Source organism: Thalassophryne amazonica, chromosome 9 (assembly GCF_902500255.1).
Source record: "Thalassophryne amazonica chromosome 9, fThaAma1.1, whole genome shotgun sequence".
NCBI lineage: Eukaryota > Metazoa > Chordata > Actinopteri > Batrachoidiformes > Batrachoididae > Thalassophryne > Thalassophryne amazonica.
Genome location: NC_047111.1, coordinates 84524581 through 84549287, shown reverse-complemented (window position 1 = coordinate 84549287; position 24707 = coordinate 84524581). Strand labels below are relative to the sequence as shown.

The following is a 24707-nucleotide window of genomic DNA, read 5'->3' as shown; positions in this document are numbered from 1 at the left end:
GATATCGCGAGACCTGAAACGAGCACGGCTCTGCGAGATCAGAGCTTACGTACCGCGCAAAAGATTCTAGGACCATGTGAAAGTACCGTAGAATTTTATATTCATCAGAATTTTTTCCTTTTTAAAAAATAGAATAAATAATATATTGGCAAGAAAACCGCATTAGTAATTTTCTATTATAACTCCAATACGCTACTGCGGAACTAGTGACTCCTGGAGGGTACGAGGGACATTTTACGTTGTTGCAACACAGTGGTCGTGTAGAAAAACGTGGAAGGACACAAGAAAGAGTCATGTACAAATGGTTTTTGCGGACTGTGTTCACAGCTCGAAGTTTTTCACACGGTTTGTATGAGTTGTGTGTGTTGTCAGGCGGCTGTGATACAGCCACCGTCATTATCAGGTAAGACTAAACACAATATGGCGCTGTTTTACTGTTTCCTTAGGGTCATTCATGAGTTTCATAATTGTTAAGGTAGTACAGAAGTACTATTCAGGGGACCAGTCACAATGTATATATTTTTAAAAGTGTAAAAAAAATTATGATTTGTTCAGTCATTTTCACTGTACCCCTATCAAGGAGAGTAGTTGATGGGGTTCAGTGAGTGAGAATGATTGAACACATACTAGGACCAGTCATCACTGGATCGGTTCCCAGCCAGCTGTGAAGCAGCTGGGATGAGGATCAGCACCTCTAAATCTGACACCATGGTTCTCAGCAGGAAACCAATGGATTGCCTACTCCGGGCAGGGAATGAGGTCTTGCCCCAAGTGAAGGAGTTCAAGTACCTTGAGATTCACAGGTGAGGGGACAAGGGAGCTGAGCCAAAAGGCGAAGCTCTCAATCTACTGGTCAGTCTTCGTCCCTCTGTGGCCATGAGGGTTGGGTCATGTCCGAAAGAACTAGATCGCGGGTACAAGCAGCTGAAATGGGTTTCCTCAGGAGGGTGGATCGTATTTCCCTTAGAGATAGGGTGAGAAGCTCTGTCATTTGTGAGGCACTCGGAGTAGAGCCGTTGTTCCTTCATGTTGAGAGGAGCCAGCTGAGGTGGTTCGGGCATCCGGTATGGATGCCCCCTGAGCACCTCCTTAGGGAGGTGTTCCATGCGCATCCAGCTGGGAGGAGACCCCGGAGAAGACCCAGGACTAGGTGGAGAGATTATATCTCCACTCTGTCCTGGAAGCACCTCTGTATCTCCCAGTCAGAGGTGGTTAATGTGTCCAGGGAAAGGGAGGTTTGCGGTCCCCTGCTGAATCAGTTGTCCCTGCGACCTGATCCCGGATAAGCGGTTGAAGATGTATGTATTCTCACTGAATGTATCCACTTTTTATATTTTAGACTTTACCATTATGTTATATTGCAGGGGTGGTTCCCAAGTGGGTAGTGTGCTTGGTTTCAGTGCAGAAGGTTCCCGGTTCAAACCTCACCCCTGCCACATTTCTCCGTGCGTCAGGAAGAGGATCCAGCGTAAAACGTGCCAATTCAACAAGCAGATCCACCTCGGATTTGCTGTGGTGATCCCGAGTGCAAAGAAGGGACCAGTCGAAGGACAACATTATGTTTATGTTGTCCTTTTATATTTTTTTAAATTTTACTGATATGAAGTATTAAACATTTCCTTGAAAGGTCATTGAATTTGAGTCTTGACAAAATGTTTGCCTTAATGCAGAACCAACCAATGCAGATTTTTTTGGGAGCCGATATTAGGGAGTAGAAAATTATAATACCAGTATAACTGCCGATTTATAAAAATGGCAGTGATTTCAAGCATTTCGTTATTGTGTGTGGGTGGGTGGTTTGACGTTCTGTTATTCTCTTGTCTGACAGAACTAGAAATTCTCTGGGGACAAAGACTTGTGAGGCTTGATGTTTTACAATTTAGGAATTTCATTATAATAACTATATATATAACATTATAAATAACTATAACATCAGTGGGCAGCACGGTGGCTTCCCTCACAGCGAGAAGGTCATGGGGTTGATTCCCACATGTGGCCTTTCTGTATGGAGTTTATATGTTCTCCCTGTGTTTGCGTGGGTTCTCTCCAGGTGCTCTGGCTTCCTCCCACATCCAAAGACATGCACGTTAGGTGAATTGGAAACTTTAAATTGTCTGGGTGTGAATGTGTTTGTATATATGTGGCTCTGCGACAGACTGGCGTCCTGTCCAGGGTGTACCCTGCCTCACGCCCTATGACTGCTGGGATAGGATCCAGTCCCCTGCGACCCAGTCTTAGATAAGCGGTTGAAGATGTGTGTGTGTGTGTGTGTGTGTGTGTGTGTGTGTGTGTGTGTGTGTGTGTGTGTGTGTGTGTGTGTGTGTGTGTGTGTGTGTGTGTGTGTGTGTGTGTGTGTGTGTGTGTGTGTGTGTGTGTATAACAACAACCAACAAGTGTACCTATTGTGGCCTTGCCTACCTTGTCTCCTGTTGCTGTAAAATGCCCACTCTCATTGAAAATTCATGGCAGCTGGCCGCTTTTCCTCCATCTCTTGTAGCTAATGTGACCAAGGGGTGATGGGGCCCTGCTGTAATCAAGTGTCACCTCTCCTGGGGAAAGTACATAATAACACCATTTCCAACAGACCAGGTGTTGTTCTCAGCCGATATTATTGGCTTGTATGACCTCGGATGTGGCTGGGTAGGGGTGTCTTGAAAGTATGTTTTGTACTGCCTTGTTAATCATGAATGAACTCTTAAACTGTGAGTTTTCAGTTAGGTTAAATTACCATTTGTGTCAGCATTTACCTCAGTTTTTTGGGGGTGGGAAGGTTATCACTTCTGGAAAGGGGAGATTAATCTGTTGAATCATAATCAGAAGATCTTTATTGTCAATATTGTCAGTGCTGCTAAGTTCAAAGACATACAGAATATGTTTTGGACTTCATTTACATCAGTCATTAAGAAATACAAACAGTATAGTATTCATTGACTTAGAAATGTCCACGTATCCATCTGACTTGTCTCAAAAAAACTGGCTGTAAAAGTGATCTTTTAGACCTTATGTTTAGAATAAACTGTACCACTTCCCAACTTTTTTAATTTGTTGCAATCCTTAAATACACAAATGGATGTATATTAGAAAATGAAACAAAGTTGATCACACAAAACACGAGATTGCTTTGGTTCATACTATCTGCAGTGAAATAGAAGTGAAAGTAAGTGTATAGATTGCTGACTGCATTGTATTTATTGGCATTTTCCATATCGTCCCAGTGTTTTCTGATTTGGAGTTGTAGACTTGTTTCTGCAGCATCTGTGCCCAATAAAAATACATTTCCAAATTCATATGTACTTCATAACTGATGTAAAACAATGGTTGCAGATTTGATTCAATTTATTTTAATTATGTAGCCCCAAATTACAACATAAGTCACCCCAAGGTGTTTCACAAGGCTAAACAGAAAGAATAAGAGTGGAGGAGGAGTGGCTGTGTATGTGGATAAGAACATGGATTATAAAACAGTAGACAATATGACAACTGTGATTGATAACTTATTAGAATGTATAACTATTGAAATATGTGAAGAAAAAAGCAAGTATATATAGAGCACCAGGATCTTGTATTGAAACATTCACTGACTGTATGGGAAAAATGTTCTCAAAAACTAATCAAAAAACTGTGTTCATTTGTGGTGACTTAAATATTGATCTGCTCAATCCAAATAAGCATAAAATAACAGATGAATTTATCAGTATAATGTACAGTATGAGTTTATATCCAAAAATCACCAGGCCAAGCAGAATTACATCCCATAGTGCTACCTTAATTGATAATATATTCAGCAATGATATTGAGAATAACACTGTGAGTGGATTATTAATCAATGACATTAGTGATCATCTACCAGTTTTCATCGTTTATAATAGAAACCATCGGCGGAATCAGCCAGAGGAGAAAATAAAATACAGGCGAGTGCGGACAGAGGAAAACATAAACACACTAAAGAAGGATTTACAGGAGCAAAACTGGGAAAAGGTATACAGTGAAAGTGATGTTGATAGTGCATATGAAACTTTTTTACAAATATTTACATCATTATATGATAAAAATTGTGCAATTAAACAAGACTACAGAAAACAAAAAATCCAAGCTCGACCATGGATGACGAAAGGGTTACGAAATGCATGTAATAAGAAAAATACACTGTATAGAGAATTCATAAAACTAAAGACTAAAGAGGCAGAAAATAGATATAAGAAATACAAAAATAGATTAACTAATATTATACGGGTATGTAGGAAGGAATATTATAGTAACATATTATATAATAACAAAAACAATATTAAAGGAATATGGGATATATTAAATAGCATTATCAAAAATGGTAATAAAAAACAGAGTTACCCTCAGTATTTCATTGATAATAATGTCAAGAAGGAAAATAAGGATGAGGTAGTCAACGGTTTTAATAATTTTTTTGTAAATATTGGACCAAGCTTGGCAGAAAAAATTCCCGATTCCCAACCTGAGGATTGGGATAATAATCTCATAGAAAGAAATCCCTGTTCAATGTTCCTCACAGCAGTGGATGGAAAAGAAATTATAGACATTGTGAATAATTGTAAATATAAAACATCTACCGATTTAAATGAAATTGATATGGTGGTGGTAAAACAGGTCATTGAATGGATTGTAGAACCATTAACATACATCTGTAACTTATCATTTCAACCGGTAAATTTCCCAATCAAATGAAAATAGCTAAGGTTGTGCCGCTGTATGAGACTGGGGATAGACACCACTTCACAAATTATAGACCTGTTTCTTTGCTTCCACAATTTTCCAAATTATTAGAAAAGTTATTCAATAATAGATTAGACAAATTCATAAATAAACATAAATTACTTACTGATAGTCAATATGGATTCAGAGCACATAGTTCAACATCACTTGCATTAATAGAATCAGTTGAGGAGATTACAAACGCCATAGACCACAAATTACATTCAGTTGGAATATTTATAGACCTTAAAAAGGCTTTTGATACAATCAATCATGACATATTAATCAATAAACTTGAACAGTATGGGATTAGGGGGTTGGTGTTGCACTGGGTGAGAAGCTACTTAAGTAACAGAAAACAGTTTGTGAAGTTGGGGGAATATACATCATCATGCTTGGACAATGCTTGTGGCGTCCCACAGGGGTCAGTATTGGGTCCAAAACTTTCTAATTTATATAAATGATATTGTCAATGTTTCCAAAATATTAAAATTAGTATTATTTGCAGATGACAGAAGCATTTTTTGTTCAGGGGGGGATTTGCAGGAGTTACTGAGGAGGATCAGTATAGAAATGGGAAAATTGAAAATATGGTTTGACAGAAACAAATTATCATTAAACTTAAGTAAAACAAAATACATGTTATTTGGCTATTGTAATACAGACATACAGGTTCAGTTACAAGTCGAGGGGGTAGATATTGAAAGGGTACATGAAAATAAGTTTCTGGGGGTGATAATAGATGATAAGATAAACTGGAAGACTCATATAAAACATATACAAAGTAAACTGTCAAGAAGCATTTCAGTTCTAAACAAAGCGAAACATATTCTGGACCACAACTCACTCCGCATTCTTTACTGCTCACTGGTTTTACCATATTTACAGTACTGTGCAGAGGTATGGGGTAATACTTATAAAAGGTACAACACAATCACTATCAGTAATGCAGAAAAGAGCTATAAGAATTATTCATAATACTGGCTATAGAGATCATACAAATCCACTATTTTTACAATCCAAATTCTTAAAATTCACAGACTTGGTTCATTTTCAAACAGTACAAATTGTGTATAAAGCAATAAACAATTTACTTCCAGCAAATATTAAAAATATGTTTTTTAACAGATCAGGGGATTACAGTCTGAGGGGGAAATTTAATTTAAAGCATCAGTGGGCACGAACAACATTAAAAGGTTTCTGTATTTCTGTCTGTGGGGTGAGGATGTGGAACAGATTGGGAGTGGGGCTCAAGCAATGTCCAAGCATGAACCAGTTCAAACAGCGGTACAAAAATATGTTTTTTTCTAGGTATAGGGAGGAGGAAGGGTAATGAGGGTTAGGGTGTTTGTTTTTTGCTTCGGCTTGTAAATATATAGTATTTTGTATGTAAGTAGGTATGTGTAGGTGTATATTTATGTTTGTGTATATATATGTATATACGTATATGTGTATGTATGTATATATATGTGTGTGTGTATATATATATATATATATATCGGTTTAGGTGTGTAGGAATCTATGTGTATATGTGGCAAAGGGTATTACTGGTTGTGGGGAAGAAGGGGTAGGGATAAATAAGCTGATGCTTCACCCTACCCCTTTTCGGACATGTTGGGTACACAGTAGGAACTTTTTTGTTGTTGTCTTTACTGATCTATCTTGTAATTGTTGTTGTATCAAATGTTCGAAATAAACAGTTTTCATTCATTCATTCATTCATTCATTCATAAAAAAAAAATCACATTGATATGATCATGAACTCCATTTTGCTCTTTTCACAGGGCTGCAAATGGAAGTGTCAGAACCTTCAGCACACGTTCAGCAAGGCTCTGCAAGTTAGACAACAGTGTTCCCTTTCAGGAAGATGTGACATCGAATGCAACAAAAGAGCCTGAGTCCACAGAAACGTCCTCTGTTGTTGAGCAGAAAAGTGATTATGGCAACAAGCTCATTGGGATGGACAAACAAAGAGAGGAGTCAGTGGAGGTCAAGGCAGCAGATGAAAGTGTCACACAGCAGAATGATGTTGAGAAAGATGTGGAAAAGGGAAAATGGGTGATGACTGAAACAGATGGGAGTAAGAACAGTTTGGTAGAGCTTCTTAGAACCATGAAGGTGGATGTTACTAGTAAGAAGCGTGGTAAAAGTTTGCAGAAAACTTTATTTTTTGAGTCTGCCCCCAATCAAAAATCACCAGATAAGGGAAGCATCACCAGCAAGTTACAGAAGGCTAAAGTGGAGGCATCAGCCCAGAGGTAAGTGAAGAATAAAAACACTTTTTTCTTTTTTACATGCACTGGTAATGCCTTATGGCTTAGGCAGCAAAAATGGAGTTGAGTTTGTTCATCTCAGCCAGCTTGTGTTGATAATTCAAAAGCAATAAATGTGTCATTTTGTAACTCGGCAAAATAAAAAGTGCTCAAACAAGGATGAACTGAACACCATAGTTTGTGCTGAGCTTTAATGCACCAGATCAATCCAAACTTTGTTTTGTGATGACATCCCTTCTATTCCACAGAGCACCGTTCCTTCCTGTTTAATCCTGAATAGCAAATCTGGGCACATTTTGAAGCATCATAGTAACTTCTTGATCCGTCTTTGTCTTGAACAAACTTGGTGTACATAGTAGTTACGGCCATCATCTGCATTTTTGAAATCAGGCTCAAATTTTCAGACTTCAAAAGTTTCATCCCGGTTTGCAAAATCATCACTATTGCATGGTAACCTCCAGTGTTCATAGTCTTAACAGCTTCAGTCATGTTCGAACATCTTTAAACGTGGTATTCCTAATGAGTACAGTTTGAAACTTGTTTGATCGTGCTCCATTGGGCTAAAAATTGGAAGCAGAAGATGTTTGTTGCAGTTCTGGCTGAGGGTGCAGCTGCTTGCTTTTGTTCTTGGACGGGTTGCCAGGTCTGCACTTTATAAGCCAGCCTGTTTGAGGCAAGCTGTTTCATCACGTGATGGCGAACTTGAAACAGTGTTTTGAAACATTTTGAATCCTTTGAAACATACGTGTTTTAAACATTTTTTTTAGGGAAGAGAACTGATTTCATCTGTAAAATAGAGTTGTGTGGCATCCACTACTTTATCATTTTAACAGTGGCTGACATCTGTTTATCAGCCATGTAAAGAACCAAACGTGATCATGACTGCATTGTTGTTTCACTTATCAAATGTGTGATGCTTATTTCAGTCCAGCACTAATCCGGACTAGCTGTCTAAAGCCTGTACGTCTACTTTCATTCACTGATTGCAGTGTTTTTAATAATGTGTTTTTTAGTAAGACACTGGATCATGAACTAGTTTCAGCTGCTTCTGCTGCAGCCTCCACTTTACCAAACCACAGCCAAGCCCAGTCTGAGCTGCTTAGGCAGCTACGGAAACAGAAGGATCTCACCGAGGCTCAGAGGAAAGCACAGATGGACCTAGGGTAAGTCTTAACTCAGTGTCACTTTCAATATTGTTTTTAATGGCAATAGTAAATCTCAGTGTTACTTAGTAAAATTGGGATGCATTAATTTTCATTCTAAACTGGCGTATTTGTTGCGTTATTGTAAGTCCCTTCGGCTGCTCCCTTGTTTGCACTCGGGGTTGCCACAGCAAATCCAAGGTGGATCTGCATGTATTTGTCGCGTTATTGATCATACCAAACCCAATCAATGTGGGTACAGGTTTTATACCCCTGTCTAGTGATGGGTATTGATAAGATTTTATCGATATCAATGCCATTATCGATCCGATTCCCTTATCGATACCTCTTGTGAATTTTGTACTAAAAGTAGGCTTTACAGGTTTTCTATGTATTTCATTGAGTCTTAAAGTAAATAAATATGAAATTGGTCACTGTATCCTTGATCTCTGGACATAAATAAAAATAAACAAAATGGTGTTTCGCTTTGAAGTTATTAATTCCGAATGGATTCTACCGTTCTAACTTGACTCGGCAGAGAGCCACGCAGCGTTTGGAGCTGTGTGAACAGAACGGAGGACGATTCTCGTTTCTTTCTCGCGACAAGACAGGAGTCCCAGTTAGCAACTTTAATCTGCACAAAAGTGACTCACGATTTCACATATTCAGGGATGAAAGTGGTGAAAAACAAACAAAAAAAAAAAGCTAAATCCCAAAATTACCCCCCAACACCACCTGCACGAAAATGTTTGAATTCTAGAAGCTCTGAAATGCAATCTGGGACTATTCCAGACAATAAACTGCAGTGAGTGCAGCATCCATTTAGGTGAGAAAAAAACCCAACTTTCCTTATTCAAATTCATTCCAGTATTATTCTGCTCTTACTAGGATGCAGCAGTTTTCTAGTTTGGCAGATAGTTCTGGAGGAAATCACTGAAGAAATTAACACATTGAAAATATGGTTTGACCGAAACAAACTGTCATTAAACTTAAATAAAACAGGGATGAAGTGGAGGTGTAAGAGTCACTCGGTGTTCACAGAAAACACTTATTTCTTTATGTATGTATGTATTTATTTATGTATGTTCATTGTTAGTTGGTTTTATATTTTCTGTTGTTTTTATTCATGTTCTTTTTGTCTCTTTCTCTAAAATTGTATATAATCATTAGATTAGTTATTATTACTATTATTGTTGTGTTTGCTATTATTATTAATATATAAGCAAAAAAACATTTAAAAAATATTACAATTTGTAATAAATTTGACTCTTACAACAACAAACGCTTGACAGCTGCAACTGCTTAATGCTAACATTGAAAATGCCATAGACACGCTAATGTGTTAGCATCGGTCCCCTTTTGAAGTTATAAAATACATCTATCAACTGTTTCAGAAGACCATAACAGGTCGGTTTAACATAAAAAAGGTAAATAATACTCACAGCCATATGCTCTTTAGGGTTTTAGCGGGGGAAAGCGAAAAAAAAAACAATCCACGAAGCAATGAACGAAGCATTGCTTCGATCTGCGAATCACTGCTTCGATTGGTTCAAGGTTCAAAGCAAAGCCGTGCTGCAGAAAAGTTTATTACAGACCCACTGCAGGGTCTGTAATCAATGTAGAGAAATGATCATTTTCCTGACAAACACCCACAAAAACAACAGCCACCCTGAAGGACAGATAAGGGAATCGTTAAGTAAAAAGGTTATTGATGTCGGTGGATCATTTAACGATACCCGAAAGGAACCGGTTCTCGATACCCATCCCTACCCCTGTCACACCTTGATGATGTCTAATATGTTAATGGGTAAGTTGTATAAGTTAAGAGCACTTTGAAGCATGCTGATATACAACCTAATACGCTAAGCATCTCGAAAAATCTTGGCATACTTAAAATTTTAACATGCCAGCGTATGAGTCATACGTACTGCGCATGTGGGATATAAGTTGTAGTTATGCGTTTATTGACACACATTTCTTGTAATTTACTCATAAGTCGAAATACATCATTAATGCTGTTCATTGACTGGCTGAAAGCTGCAGTTGTCAGTAGATTAGATTATATAGAACTTTATTGATCCCTTGGGAAGACTCCCTCAGGGAAATTGGACAGACTGAACAGACTGGTTTTAATATTTGAAACATTCACAAACGGAGTAAATATAAAGTCTTAATCTTTCTTATCTGTCCACTTCAGTCGGATTCATCATCACAGCCTGATGAAAACTTATCCACATGAAGCGTCCTGATTTTGGAAAACGACCTCTGAAAATACTTTAATCCATGTTGTGGCTGAAGAAATGTAGCAGTTTAAAAGAAGTCCCTCTATGTTTGTCTGCTCCCTGTGCGTTTCTCATCCTGAACCAGAGGACGCTGGCGCTTTGTGTCACAACAAGAAAATTGGCTTATTTTCAAAGTTGAAAGAGTCACAGTGCCTCATTCATTCACGGCAGCGTTTACCACAGGCATCATTCGACTCTTCAGCATTCTGCACACGATGAAAATAAATCCCATGATCCACCATGGTGAAAATAAAATAAAAATCAATGTTAATTACTCTTTGACCTCTGTGTGAAGGGGAAAGGTTGCAGGACAGTGTATGTGCAGTCGACGAGCTTGTCAACATCTTCATGCTCCACCTGCCAAACAAAACGGTCCTGCTGGTGGTGGAAACGCAAGCCAAGCCAGATTTAATAGTTCCGACCCATACCATTCTGACCTGGACCGCTCGGTGGAAATGGGGCTGGCGGCATATGCTGGCCAAATTGTCAATGTATAAAACTCTGGTGTGACTTATATATGGCAAATAATATTTATAATGACTGTTTGTTTATATAGAACTTTCCCAGGGATCAACTCACTAAACCAAATAAACTGTAATAATAAAAGAATAAATTGCAAAAATAAAAGTACTCTACAACAGTGCACAAAAGTCCCAAATTAAAGTGCTGATAATACAGAAAAAAGGTGTGACTTATACATGGGGTTTTCCTGTTTCAGGTGCATTTTTAAACAGCTGCGACTTACAGTATACTCTGAAGAACACTGTAAATAACCTTAACTTGAGCAGCAAAAATAAGTTTCAGTTGTGTGTAGATTAGGAGATAACGCCACAGTTTACTTGTTCCCTATTTGAATGACATACACAGACAAGCGCCACCTCGTGGCGTAGAGCATACATGTTAGGTAGTCATCTGCTGTCATCTTTCCAGTGTGTTCAAATGCAGATTTTTGTGCCCATAGTGGCTGGATGGCTGCAAGCTTGGGGCTGATTGGAGTCTCCTTGGTGTGTCTCCTCCTTAAGAGGCACAGAATTCAGACAACCAGCATGCTTGTTACCTCCGCCAAGGAGGTTATGTTTTCGGTCGAGTTTGTTTGTTTGTTTGTCTGTCTGTTTGTCAGCAGGATAACTCAAAACGTTTTGAACGGATTTTGATAAAATTTTGTGGAGTGGTTGGAAATGACAAGAGAAACAAGTGATTAAATTTTAGTGGTGATCCGGATCACGATCCGGGAATTTTTTAAAGGATTCTTCACCATTGCGGGATAGGGGGAATTTTGACATTCTAGTTTCTAACTCCACAAAAACAAGGCAGAAAGGCTTGAAAAAAATTAGGGTGTAACATAGTCAAATGTTCTATCAAACAACAAAGTTTGGTGATGATCGGATCCAGATTCCAGATCTGGTGATCCAGAATATGCAAAAAATATAGGGAAAATAGAAAATGTGTCAGTGTGAGGTGACAAATGAGATGCACAACTAACACCAAATTGTAGCTGAATCTGTACTGATTCAGCTAAGGTGTCGTCACATTTGATGTAGCTTCAAATATTATGGAGCTAGATCCAGAAGAAAACCGCCATTACCGAAAAATCATTTTTATACAATAACTTTTGAACTAATAAAGACATAAAAGTGATTCCAAGTTCTAGTGGTATGTTTTCATGGTCAAGGATGTCAAATATAAAGGAAAGAAAAGTGTATGTATCATAGTTTTGGTTAGTAGAGAAGCTTGAATCTTCGACTGGACTGGGTTGCTTGACGTGAGGACGTTTCGCTTCAAATCACAGAAGCTTCAGCTGAGGAAAAATTTTAGCTAAAATTTTAGCTGAGGAAGCCTCTGTGATTGTGACTGTGTGAGCCTCAACACTGCATTTAATCTATTATTAGACTCTATCGGCTTTGCTCAAAAAGTAAATGAGTCCACCCACCACTTTAATCATATTTTAGATCTTGTTCTGACTTATGGTATGGAAATAGAAGACTTAACAGTATTCCCTGAAAACTCCCTTTTGTCTGATCATTTTTTAATAACATTTACATTTACCCTGATGGACTACCCTGCAGTGGGGAATAAGTTTCATTACACTAGAAGTCTTTCAGAAAGCGCTGTAACTAGGTTTAAGGATATGATTCCTTCTTTATGTTCTCTAATGTCATATACCAACACAGAGCAGAGTAGCTACCTAAACTCTGTAAGGGAGTTAGAGTATCTTGTCAATAGTTTTACATCCTCATTGAAGACAACTTTGGATGCTGTAGCTCCTCTGAAAAAGAGAGCTTTAAATCAGAAGTGTCTGACTCTGTGGTATAACTCACAAACTCGTAGCTTAAAGCTGATAACCCGTAAGTTGGAGAGGAAATGGCGTCTCACTAATTTAGAAGATCTTCACTTAGCCTGGAAAAAGAGTTTGTTGCTCTATAAGAAAGCCCTTCGTGAAGCTAGGACATCTTTCTACTCATCACTAATTGAAGAAAATAAGAACAACCCCAGGTTTCTTTTCAGCACTGTAGCCAGGCTGACAAAGAGTCAGAGCTCTATTGAGCTGAGTATTCCATTAACTTTAACTAGTAATGACTTCATGACTTTCTTTGCTAACAAAATTTTGACTATTAGAGAAAAAATTACTCATAACCATCCCAAAGATGTATCGTTATCTTTGGCTGCTTTCAGTGATGCCGGTATTTGGTTAGACTCTTTCTCTCCGATTGTTCTGTCTGAGTTATTTTCATTAGTTACTTCATCCAAACCATCAACATGCTTATTAGACCACATTCCTGCCAGGCTGCTCAAGGAAGTCCTACCATTATTTAATGCTTCAATCTTAAATATGATCAATCTATCTTTGTTAGTTGGTTATGTACCACAGGCCTTTAAGGTGGCAGTAATTAAACCATTACTTAAAAAGCCATCACTTGACCCAGCTATCTTAGCTAATTATAGGCCAATCTCCAACCTTCCTTTTCTCTCAAAGATTCTTGAGAGGGTAGTTGTAAAACAGCTAACTGATCACCTGCAGAGGAATGGTCTATTTGAAGAGTTTCAGTCAGGTTTTAGAATTCATCATAGTACAGAAACAGCATTAGTGAAGGTTACAAATGATCTTCTTATGGCTTCGGACAGTGGACTTATCTCTGTGCTTGTTCTGTTGGACCTCAGTGCTGCTTTTGATACTGTTGACCATAAAATTTTATTACAGAGATTAGAGCATGTCATAGGTATTACAGGCATTGCGCTGCGGTGGTTTGAATCATATTTGTCTAATAGATTACAGTTTGTTCATGTAAATGGGGAATCTTCTTCACAGACTAAAGTTAATTATGGAGTTCCACAAGGTTCTGTGCTAGGACCAATTTTATTCACTTTATACATGCTTCCCTTGGGCAGTATTATTAGACGGTATTGCTTAAATTTTCATTGTTACGCAGATGATACCCAGCTTTATCTATCCATGAAGCCAGAGGATACGCACCAATTAGCTAAACTGCAGGATTGTCTTACAGACATAAAGACATGGATGACCTCTAATTTCCTGCTTTTAAACTCAGATAAAACTGAAGTTATTGTACTTGGCCCCACAAATCTTAGAAGCATGGTGTCTAACCAGATCGTTACTCTGGATGGCATTTCCCTGATCTCTAGTAATACTGTGAGAAATCTTGGAGTTATTTTTGATCAGGATATGTCATTCAAAGCGCATATTAAACAAATATGTAGGACTGCCTTTTTGCATTTACGCAATATCTCTAAAATCAGAAAGGTCTTGTCTCAGAGTGATGCTGAAAAACTAATTCATGCATTTATTTCCTCTAGGCTGGACTATTGTAATTCATTATTATCAGGTTGTCCTAAAAGTTCCCTAAAAAGCCTTCAGTTGGTTCAGAATGCTGCAGCTAGAGTACTGACGGGGACTAGCAGGAGAGAGCATATCTCACCCGTGTTGGCCTCCCTTCATTGGCTTCCTGTTAATGCTAGAATAGAATTTAAAATTCTTCTTCTTACTTATAAGGTTTTGAATAATCAGGTCCCATCTTATCTTAGGGACCTCGTAGTACCATATTACCCCATTAGAGCGCTTCGCTCTCAGACTGCGGGCTTACTTGTAGTTCCTAGGGTTTGTAAGAGTAGAATGGGAGGCAGAGCCTTCAGCTTTCAGGCTCCTCTCCTGTGGAACCAGCTCCCAATTCAGATCAGGGAGACAGATACCCTCTCTACTTGTAAGATTAGGCTTAAAACTTTCCTTTTCGCTAAGGCTTATAGTTAGGGCTGGATCGGGTGACCCTGGACCATCCCTTGGTTATGTTGCTTTAGACGTAGACTGTGTTTCATAATTATTGTATGGCCTTGCCTTGCAATGTGGAGCGCCTTGGGGCAACTGTTTGTTGTGATTTGGCGCTATACAAGAAAAAAGTTGATTGATTGATTGATTTGAAGCGAAACGTCCTCACGTCAAGCAACCCAGTCCAGTCGAAGATTCAAGCTTCTCTACTATGGAAACGACCTGGACAACTGAGAGCCTACACAGAAACATAGTTTTGGTTGTAACACTGAATTGTTGAATAGATCACTGTGCCAAGGAGGGAATCTCTTTAGGATCAGTGACCCTATGGCCTTGTGTAGCACATGCAACACTTAAAAAAATACTTCTATTTCAGAATTTACTGTTATTTATTTAGAGAAGTGTTTCATAAATGTTAAAAAAAAATCATATATTTGCAGTTTAGTTTAATAATAAATTGAATTTTGTCTCTTATTTGTTTTTGTCTATAAGCACATGCAATATCAATTATCAGTGCTCAGATGACAGTAGCTTCTGGAAAAGGTGCAAGTTGCAATAAACTGTGATGCCAAGTGCTAAGGATACATGCTATCCAGTCACAGCAGATGAAACTTTTTTACATTGTTAGACTTTTTTAGGTTCAATGATTCCCGGCGTGTAGATGTTATGGCGTCAGTGACCCCATGGCCTTGGCGGAGGTTTGCACTCTCCGAGTGCTTCTAGTTTCATGTGTATTTGGTGCAATCTGCTGTTGTGGATATAAAAATCTAGTCTGATTGTATTCCAACCCTTCTTTTCTACATGCATTTCTAAGAAAGAAGAAAAAAATCCAGTCTTGTATTCTGGCTAATGTGGTACTTGGGTGTCTTTATAAAGCAATTTTCAAATGTGTGCTGGAATACAGTTTTCAAATCTGTGCCATTATATTTTACTAACAAATATTTCTGTATTCTGTTCCTGGATAAACAATGAGCTCATTTAGGTCCAACAGGTAATGTGTAACATCCTGTTCTTAGAGTCATCATCGCTGACATGAAAGTTGTCAAGAAAGCGGCTTTTATGAAGACGATGAATACTGCAATGAATCAGATCCAGTTTGATGATGATGGGCATGGATACAAACGTACCGGTGGAGGCACTGCCCAACTCGGTGCTATGACGAAAAAGTAAGACATTTTATTTTATCTATATTATAATAGCTAAGTGGCCTCTGTGTGTGTGTGCGTGCATGTGTATGGATTCGATCACACAGAAACTGGAGAGAGCTGACTTTTGCTGTTTGGTATGCTTATGTATTTTGGGTCATGGTTGAACGCTACGAAAACAGAAAGTTGATAGGATAAAAATTTTTGAGAAATTAGCCATTTTAGCTAACCAGTAAACAATGGATGTTGTGCTGCATTGCATCATGAAAATTCAGTAAGGTATATCTTCTATTACACATGCTATTCTAAGGCAGAACTCTACCAGTGTATACTAAAGTATATCTAAACATTTAAAAAAAAAAGAGCAGAGCCACTTAGGTGCCTGGTCTTGAGAACCAGGGATGGTTCTCAGGGATGGATCATGGGAGTTTGGGGTTTTGGGGTTTTAAATGTTATTGTGGTTCATGTTAGTTTAACAGTGTTATTAGTGTTATTGATTTATTGTGTTTTTGTAGTTCAATTGGTTTAATCAGTTTAGTTAGTTTTGTTTTGTTGCTGGTACCATAAGTGAGAAGTGTATTGCGTTTGATGTCTTCAGCGCTGTCTGTCTAAAATTAGAAGCACCTGCTTGCGGCACAATGTGGAAAAGACAAAAAGCTCTGAGTGCATGCATGTGTGTGTTACTTTGATTATGGAGAAACTGAAGACAGCTGACATTTGTTCTTTGGTATGCTTATGTATTTTGAGTCAAGGATGCATGCTGCCAAAACGGAATGTTGATAGGACTAATATTTTTGGAGAAGCTACGGATATTAGTTAATGTTCTTAACTACATTCTGGACTTGCATGCCATTCCAGCAGGGAGTGCTAAAACATCTTTATTTTAAAAGCGTGAGTGTGTGTGTGCTTTTATTTAGTAAGTTCAATGTAAGTGCATAATATGTATAATTGGAAATATGTTAAAAATACATGGATGACACAAGAAAAGGAAACACTTGGGCCCTATTTCCATTGTGGTTCATTTAAAAATCAAATGACAAAATAGAAGTAAAAATAAAATAATAATAGTGTTTATATGATCACAAGAACCTAAACAATTTATAAATACATAAAGACAGTAAGTTAACATTAAAAATTATGTAGTTAACAGAAAAAAAGGGGTTGAGTTCTTCTTCTAAAAACTTTTGAGGTCTAAGGTTCTAAAAACATTCTGGGCCCACACACCATTCTATCTCATTATAGAAACTTTGCATAATTTATTACCACCCTAGAAAAATGTCAGCTATGTATTTTATAAACACTACCCAATCTAGAGCCTGTGGATCCCCACAGGCAACATGCTGGTTATGCCTTAACTTGTTTAATATTTGAATTTCAATAGCTGTAATCTGAGGTTCAAGTGGTGTTTGGTTTTATCTTTCAGGAAGCATTTGTTCTCCAGGACACGGCTCAACATTTTTTCCGTCACTGATGAAGGAGTTGATTCAGCAATAGGTAAAAAATAAACTAGAACCTGCCTAAACAGTGTAATACAAATCATAAATCACTGTTTCCATATGTCTTCCCCTTTTGATATGTCTGGTTATGTTGATATCCATTAATAAGTGAAGTGCACGTCTCAGGCCACGCGATGCATTGTGGGTAGGCTAAATTTTTCAGCTACCAAACCACATGCTATGACGACGGAAAGCAGCGAGGAGTGCTATGATTTGGATCATTTCAACCGCCGGAAAGTTGACGATTTAAAGCGTTTTTGTAAGCTACGAGGATTGCGTGTTACAACCAGGACTACGTACGGCAGTGGACAGAAATGTAAAGAAGAGCTGGCTGCGCTTGCGTGTGCTGCATCGTTACAGAAACTACCGTTGGTGCCGACAAAGGAGGAAGAGCGTGCTGCTGTCGAAAATGATCAGTCCTTGTTGATAATTGGAGACAAATTTCTGACCCCTTGAAGGCAACTGACGGATGGTTAGACAAAGTCCAGAGTCTGAAACTGGTTATTGCAGAATATTTGCTAAACTGGGATGAGAAATCGCGACTCCGCCGGCTTCGTAATGATTACAAGGAAGGTGGGTCTCACATATAACCTCTTTGGTGTCACATTTGTTTTGATAAGTTGACAGACATACAATGATATGTGCATGCATGCAGTTTGTTTATCGAACATGTCAATATTACAGTATTACGCGCCACGTCATTCATGGCGCGACATTACAGTCATAAGCCGATGCACAAAAATGGCGTCATCAGCCACATTATTATTATTATTATTATTATATTATTCGGCACAGTTTCAGGATATTGACAAAAATAAATGTGTTCAAGAAACTTCAATTTTAGTCCATCTTGTACGTCCGTCTGGATCTTTCTTTTCTGTGGGGAAATTGTGTAAATTTAAATCTGAGTTAAAGACTTATTTATTTAAACTGGCTTTTAACACTTAGTGGAGAGGTGACATGTTCTGTTATTTTTATGTTCTTTTTTATGTGTTGTTTTAAAATTTTATTCTATATGTGTTTTATTTTTGTGAATTTGTGTTTTTAATGTTAAGCACTTTGGACACCAGTCGGTGCTGTAAAGCGCTTTATAAATAAATGTTGATTGATTGATAGAATGAACGGTTTACAACCACATTTCTTCTTTCGTCTTTGTGTGGACTCGGCGGAACCTTGCAATCGGCGGTTTTCAACCAACTTTCAAGCCTACAAATTCCGTTTGAGCATTTGAAAACAGCACAATGCGCCCCTGTCATTATTGTATGTGTCGCTTAAGACTTAAAGCCTTTGAAACAATCCCTGTAAAAGCCTTAACTTTTACAGTCCACTAATGCTACTGTATACGAAATTCAGTGGGAGCGGTGTGAGTTTGGTAGTTGGAATTTTTGCCCCCATTTGACCCACGCATGTGCACATGCGTTGCGCACTTAGCTTATTTGCAGTAATTGGAGTAACAAAATGTCCTTGATGGAGCTTTTGTGTGTATTTTCACAGACTTTCTAACCATATTGTTGTATTTTCAGCGTGTCCAACTCTTTGGGACTTGGACTTTGCTCATCAGTTGTCTCAGTCGGTCAACCAAAAGCCCCGTAACAGGCTCGAGGAAATGATCCAGTGGACCAAAGAGGGAAAACTGTGGCAGTACCCAGTCAACAACGAAGCCGGTGAGTGACAAATCTTGTTATTTTTGAAATGCGCAAAAGAACAAACTGAGAGTTTTTGTTTGATCGGCACCAGGCCTTGAGGAGGAAGCCGCCGTCCCATTCCATGAGCATGTCTTCCTGGAGAAACACTTGGAGGAGGGGTTTCCCAGTCAGGGTCCTGTGCGTCACTTCATGGAGCTTGTGGTGGCCGGTCTGTCCAGAAACCCCTATCTGACTGTCCAGCAGAAGAAGGAGCACATTTTGTGGTTCAGAGAGTATTTCAAACAAAAAGATGACATCATCAATGAGGCTGAGGCTGAATTTAACTAAGTGCATCCAAATTAAGACAATTAAAAACAAGCTCTGCTGTAACAGTGTGGCTTTTCCACCAAATCACCATTAACAGTCGAGGATGGTCACCAAAAAACCTGACTTGGACTTTTGAGTTGTGATATAAACCCTTCATTCCAGACATTGCACTGCATTTACTGTTTGTAAAAGGTGATAAGACTGAATTACTGTTGCCACTCAAACGCAGCGAGTATGTGTAATAATGTTAATGCCACTGCTTGTATAGTCTTTACTAATTTTTGTTCCTGTCACATCAATGCAAGCTGTGTCTGAGGTTGTGTGAAATAAAAGACAACAATGTGATGGCTTCATGTTTCTTATACATTTGTACATTTTTCTTTTTACACAATTTCAGTCTGGTTTTACTGTCTGAGAAATGTGGGGAAAAAAAGCTCAGCTGTGGGGAAAATCTCATTTCCAGAGAACATTTTTTTAACTTCGAATTTTCTATTTATTTATTTAGGTTCAGCTTTACTTGAACGTTATAGTACTTTATCAAATGAAATATTCCCAACTTCAGCGTGTTTGATGCCAACTACACAAAGTATGGCAGAATTTTGTTTGGTTTCTTCTATGATACACTAGGTGGCAGCACTGATCACTTCGTTGTTTAAATATTAATTTGCTGAAATAGTTGCTCAATTTCAGAAAGGGTATTGCATCTAAATAACCTCATTTAACAAAACATCTCTTACGCAGTGCACCAATTAAAGCATGACAAAGTAGGTTTTAAATCGTCATATCTAACAAATGCCAAGCACTGCAAAATCATGACTGAAATATGCAAATACCTGGCTTGACTTTAGGAATTTATTTTTAAGTGGTATATGTAAAACACTGACATAAACATACAATAAATATTGATAATGCGTTAAGTTCAAATTGCTATTTCGTCTAAAAGACGTTGCGTTAAAATTACACTTGAGTATCATATTATCTGGACGCTGAAAAATGTCCACAAACGCAGCGTCAGCAACTGATAAATATTTACTGAGAGTTGTTAATAAGACTGTTCACTGAACCAAATTAAGGAATCGTCCTTTAAAAAAATGTTCAAACTTTTCTACAGTGAACACTTACTGATTGAGAGAAGCCAGAAATCGGAGCCTGTGTGCGGTACCTGAAGGCAGCACGCTGTTCTGTTGTACTGCTGTTGTGTTGACAGAACGTCAGACTCGAGAGTTGCAGCTGGATGAGCAGAATGGTGAACTTGAAGGAAACATTCACTTATTTCCGACTTTAACTGCCGTGTTACTCGGCTCACCTTTACGCTTTGTATTAATTTGCGTATTTTTTTATTATTAAAAATCCGACGTTATATTTATGTGAAAGTTGTTGGTCTTTTTTCCGTGCTATGGCTGAGACACTGTCACAGACACAGGTGGTTCAAACAGACCCGGATTTTGAACCCCTGTCCCGTCCCAGATCCTGTACCTGGCCGCTGCCCAGACCGGAGCTGACTGATCCCAGCAGCTCCATCAGCTCCTCCCCGGCTGCCTCCCTGCAGCAGGAGCCGGGGACCCCCGCCGAGTTCACCGCCATCCTGTTAGAGGAGGACCGTGCGGAGCAACAAGTGTGCAAAAGCATCGAATGCCGGGATTCGACCCCTCAGTATCATCATCATCACCACCCTCAGCGGCAGGTAGCAGGTGTGAGCGGCCAGAGGAAGAGCAGCTCGTCCCGGAGGAACGCCTGGGGGAACCTGTCCTACGCCGACCTGATCACCACAGCCATCAACAGCTCAGGCGACAAACGGCTCACCCTGTCCCAGATCTACGACTGGATGGTCAAAAGTGTCCCTTACTTCAAGGACAAAGGGGACAGCAACAGCTCTGCCGGCTGGAAGGTAAAAAAGTCTGAGCTCGCAGCCTCCTCTCGTCTTTAAATGTTTCATATTAATGAGTTGAATCTATGAGAGATGCAGGCTGCAGCAGGGCCGTAGCCACGGGGTGCCTCTGTGTGCCTTGACCTTCTTGTTTCGGAACAATAACTCATTTTTGAGAAGCAGTTGTTTTATTAGGTGTTTCAAGTATTTGTGTTTTGAACACGTTGAAACATATTTCAGCAACTGAAGCAGTTGTTTTTGTTGTCTTGACAGCAGTGTTGTCACAGTAACTTTGAAAAGTTACTTCGGTAGCAGCTGCGGACAAGTTGTCAGCAGCTGCTGACTGTAGTTTTATTTTTCAGATTGAGTACCCAGCTGATTACTCAATCTTAAGAGTAACCAAGATAGATTACTAGCTACCTTATTTAGTTAAATTCGGCAGATAAAGTAACTATAAAGCTGCTAATGAAATAACTGTATAAAGTAACTTTTCAAAGTAACTGGCGACACTGACAGTGATTTATTTTATGAAACAGTTGCTTCAATTCATGTTTTGAGAGTGAATTATTTTCTGAAGAAATAGTTTGTATCTTGAGCTTTGTGAAAGATTGGTTTCAGCAACTGAAACAATTACTTTTTGTTCTCTTGACATTTAATCATTTCAAGTGATTGTTTCCTTTAAAGTTTTCAGAGTTTGTGAGAATTCTGAAACATCTGTTTCAGCAACTGAATCAGTTCTTTTTTGTTTTCTTCACAGTGACCCATTTTATTAAAACAGTTGCTTCATTCAACAATGACCTGATTTGCATATAAATTAGGTCAAAGGGTCAGCTAGCACAGTCATATTTTGGCCTGTACGGTCTACTCTATACAACTCAAGGTTGGCACATAAAATTTTGACAAAATTTAGAATGGACTCATGCAATGCAGCATAGTACAATGTTCAATTGGTGTTTTCAGTCAGTGATTAATTTTCCAGCTTTAATGAGTGTTATTTATTTATTTATTTGAATGGGACAATGCATATTAATGAACAGAAAACAAGTACTGTAAATATGCCAGATTTAGCTCAAGGCTATTTTCCAAATGCCACCAACACAAAACATACATCAACAGCATACAAAGAATTACAATATAATACGATACAACACAACATAACACATTACAAGATAAACACTACAATAAACTAATTAACATGACAATACAAACAAGATAACACAAAATCAACACTATTGCTAAAGTGCCTAAATGTTAAAGTGCTGATCATAAAAAAATTACACACTCCTCTATATCCTCTTCATCTAAAATCTCAACTAATGTTCACAGTTTTGCTGACCAAGTCCCCTCTTAAATAAAACATATGTGTTGCTTTCTCTAACTATAATTGGGAGAGCGTTCCAACTGGAACAACCCTTGATAGAAAGCATATTTTGTGCAAATGTGGACTGTCGAAACTGTACAAAAAAAAAAATCCCGCCCTGTGGACCGAGTACTAGTCTCACTATTCCTTTTTTTAAATAAATTCATTAAGAGGCAGTGGTGCAAGCCCATTCAGTACCCGATACACCAGACAATTATTTTTAAAATTTTCAAAAGTAAAAAAATTTATATTTCTCATATGGTGCACAAGTGTGATAAGACTGAGGCTTTCAATCAAGTATCTTTATTGCTTTTTGTACAGCTGTTCGATTGGCTTTAATGCAGTAACACTTGCGAAGGACCATGTAGTGAGGCAGTATTCAATATGAGAAAATATTATACAGTGGAGGTAGGACTTTGCTGCCGCAGTTGTAATGAATGGTCTAATTTGTTTATAATTTTGTAAATTAAATTTTATTGTGTTTGAGACCTTTTTAATGTGTTTCTTGAAAGTGAGGTTGGAATCCAAAAAACACCAAGATATTTGAACTGGGTTACCAACTCCAACTCTTCACCATCCAAAAAAACAAATGATCTACTTTGCGTCGGTATCTTTTTTTTTTTTTACTTTTTTTGCTGAACAACATTTTCAGACAGTGAATCACTTTCTGAATCAGTTGTTTCAGTTATGTTTTGAGACAGTAAATATTTTTCCAAAGCAGTTTTTTTATTAGTATTTTGAATGTTTTGAGACCATATATAGTTTTTACACAACTGATTGATTTATTTAGCCAATCAAGTGTTTTGAGAAATTAAATTCTTTTATTAAACAATTTATCTTTCAAGTGTCTTGTAAAGTGAGTCATTTTGCTGATGCAAATGAAAGTTGCATGAAGAGAAAGTTTAGTTTCTGTCATCTCTGCGTTCGGAATAGTTCCAGAGGTGTTGTAACTCTGACATCCACATGTCAATCTATGCCTTTGCTTTGAGGAACCTCCTCTACCATTTTCAGGATTATATTGTTTGTGTCTTGCTCAAGGTCAGCACAGCGCATTCATCAGCCGATTATATTGTACTAGGCTATAATTGATCTCTGTTGGTCATATTTGTTGTTGTTATCATCATCATTATTTTAAATTATTTATTTTTAAAAAATTTTAACCAGTCATATGCAGTTAAGGTGTCCTCTCATGTTAAAGCAGATAAATACTTACTCACTCACCCACCTTCAACTGCTTATTCCAGTTAAGGGTCGCGGGGGGGCTGGAGCCTATCCCAGCAGTCATGGGGGGCGGGGGTACTACACCTTGGACAGGACGCCAGTCTGTCACAGGACCACAAATCATTATGCGTAACTGTTTCCACTTATGATAATCAAGAGAATTAAAACTTATTAAACCACATTCCAAAATGTAATATTTTACCATAAATAATGGCAGTGCTCTGGCTGATGCATACCCTGCATGCTCTACACACCACGATATAAAAATAAATGTACAAATAAATACACGTCTGTTGTGGCGCGGGCAGCACAGTCTGTTGCCTCACAGCAAGAAGATTGCAGATTTGCTTCCCCCCAGTTCCTTTCTATGTGGAGTTTGCATGTTCTGCCTGTGTTTGTGTGGGTTCCTTCCAGGTGGTTCTTCCTACTTCCAAAGACATGCATGTTAGGTGAATTGGTGACACTTAATTTACCATAGTTGTGAATGTGTTTTTCTGTCGTCATGTGTCCCTGTAATAGACTGGCGTCTTGTTCAGGGTGTACTCCACCTCTCGCCCAGAGACCACTGGGATTGCCCCCCCCCCCCCCCCCCCCCCCCGGCCCGACCCTTAATTGGAATAAGCCAGTACAGAAAATGAATGATTGCTGTGGCGGTGTTTTGACTATGTATGGCTTTATCATACATATCATACTTTATCTGTGTGAAGTCATTCATACTGTTAGATAATATCTGTGCTAATTCCTTATTTTATGTTAGTGATCAAGTATTTTCCTTTGTTATTTGATTTGATTTGAAGTCTCTGAAATCTGGTTTAAAGTTTAAACATGAGTTAAGTTTCAGATACAGGGAGGGCTCCCCCTATCTGTGAAAGCCTATAACATATAGACTAATCCACACCCACTGTAACATCCACATTGTATAAGAGTAAAAGTGTTGTGTGAGGCATCTTTGTCATCTTTTCACA

The 24707-nt window shown here is 38.4% G+C and overlaps 2 protein-coding genes across 2 annotated transcripts in view; both read left to right on the top strand.

Annotated features, from left to right (window-relative positions):
* Positions 1-141: 141 nt before the first annotated feature.
* Positions 142-19643, top strand: mrps31 (mitochondrial ribosomal protein S31). Its single transcript, XM_034178603.1, has 7 exons — positions 142-403; positions 6510-6983; positions 8012-8161; positions 15718-15867; positions 17270-17340; positions 18866-19006; positions 19080-19643. The coding sequence occupies exons 1-7, from the start codon at positions 294-296 to the stop codon at positions 19313-19315; spliced, it is 1332 nt and encodes a 443-aa protein (XP_034034494.1). The 5' UTR covers positions 142-293; the 3' UTR covers positions 19316-19643.
* A 628-nt stretch (positions 19644-20271) lies between these two features.
* Positions 20272-24707, top strand: part of LOC117517547 (forkhead box protein O1-A-like) — a 63828-nt gene continuing 59392 nt past the window's right edge. Inside the window, exon 1 of the mRNA XM_034178602.1 lies at positions 20272-21182. Within this exon, the coding sequence (XP_034034493.1) occupies positions 20691-21182 (492 nt within the window). The 5' untranslated portion in view covers positions 20272-20690. The remainder of the gene's footprint in view (positions 21183-24707) is intronic.

Bases quoted from the DNA above. Each gene is read 5' to 3' on its own strand.
- mrps31 (XM_034178603.1), top strand. From the start codon at position 294: ATGTACAAATGGTTTTTGCGGACTGTGTTCACAGCTCGAAGTTTTTCA. The intron at 6,984-8,011 runs GTAAGTGAAGAA...TGTGTTTTTTAG, and splicing joins GTGGAGGCATCAGCCCAGAG to TAAGACACTGGATCATGAAC. The intron at 19,007-19,079 runs GTGAGTGACAAA...GATCGGCACCAG, and splicing joins CCCAGTCAACAACGAAGCCG to GCCTTGAGGAGGAAGCCGCC.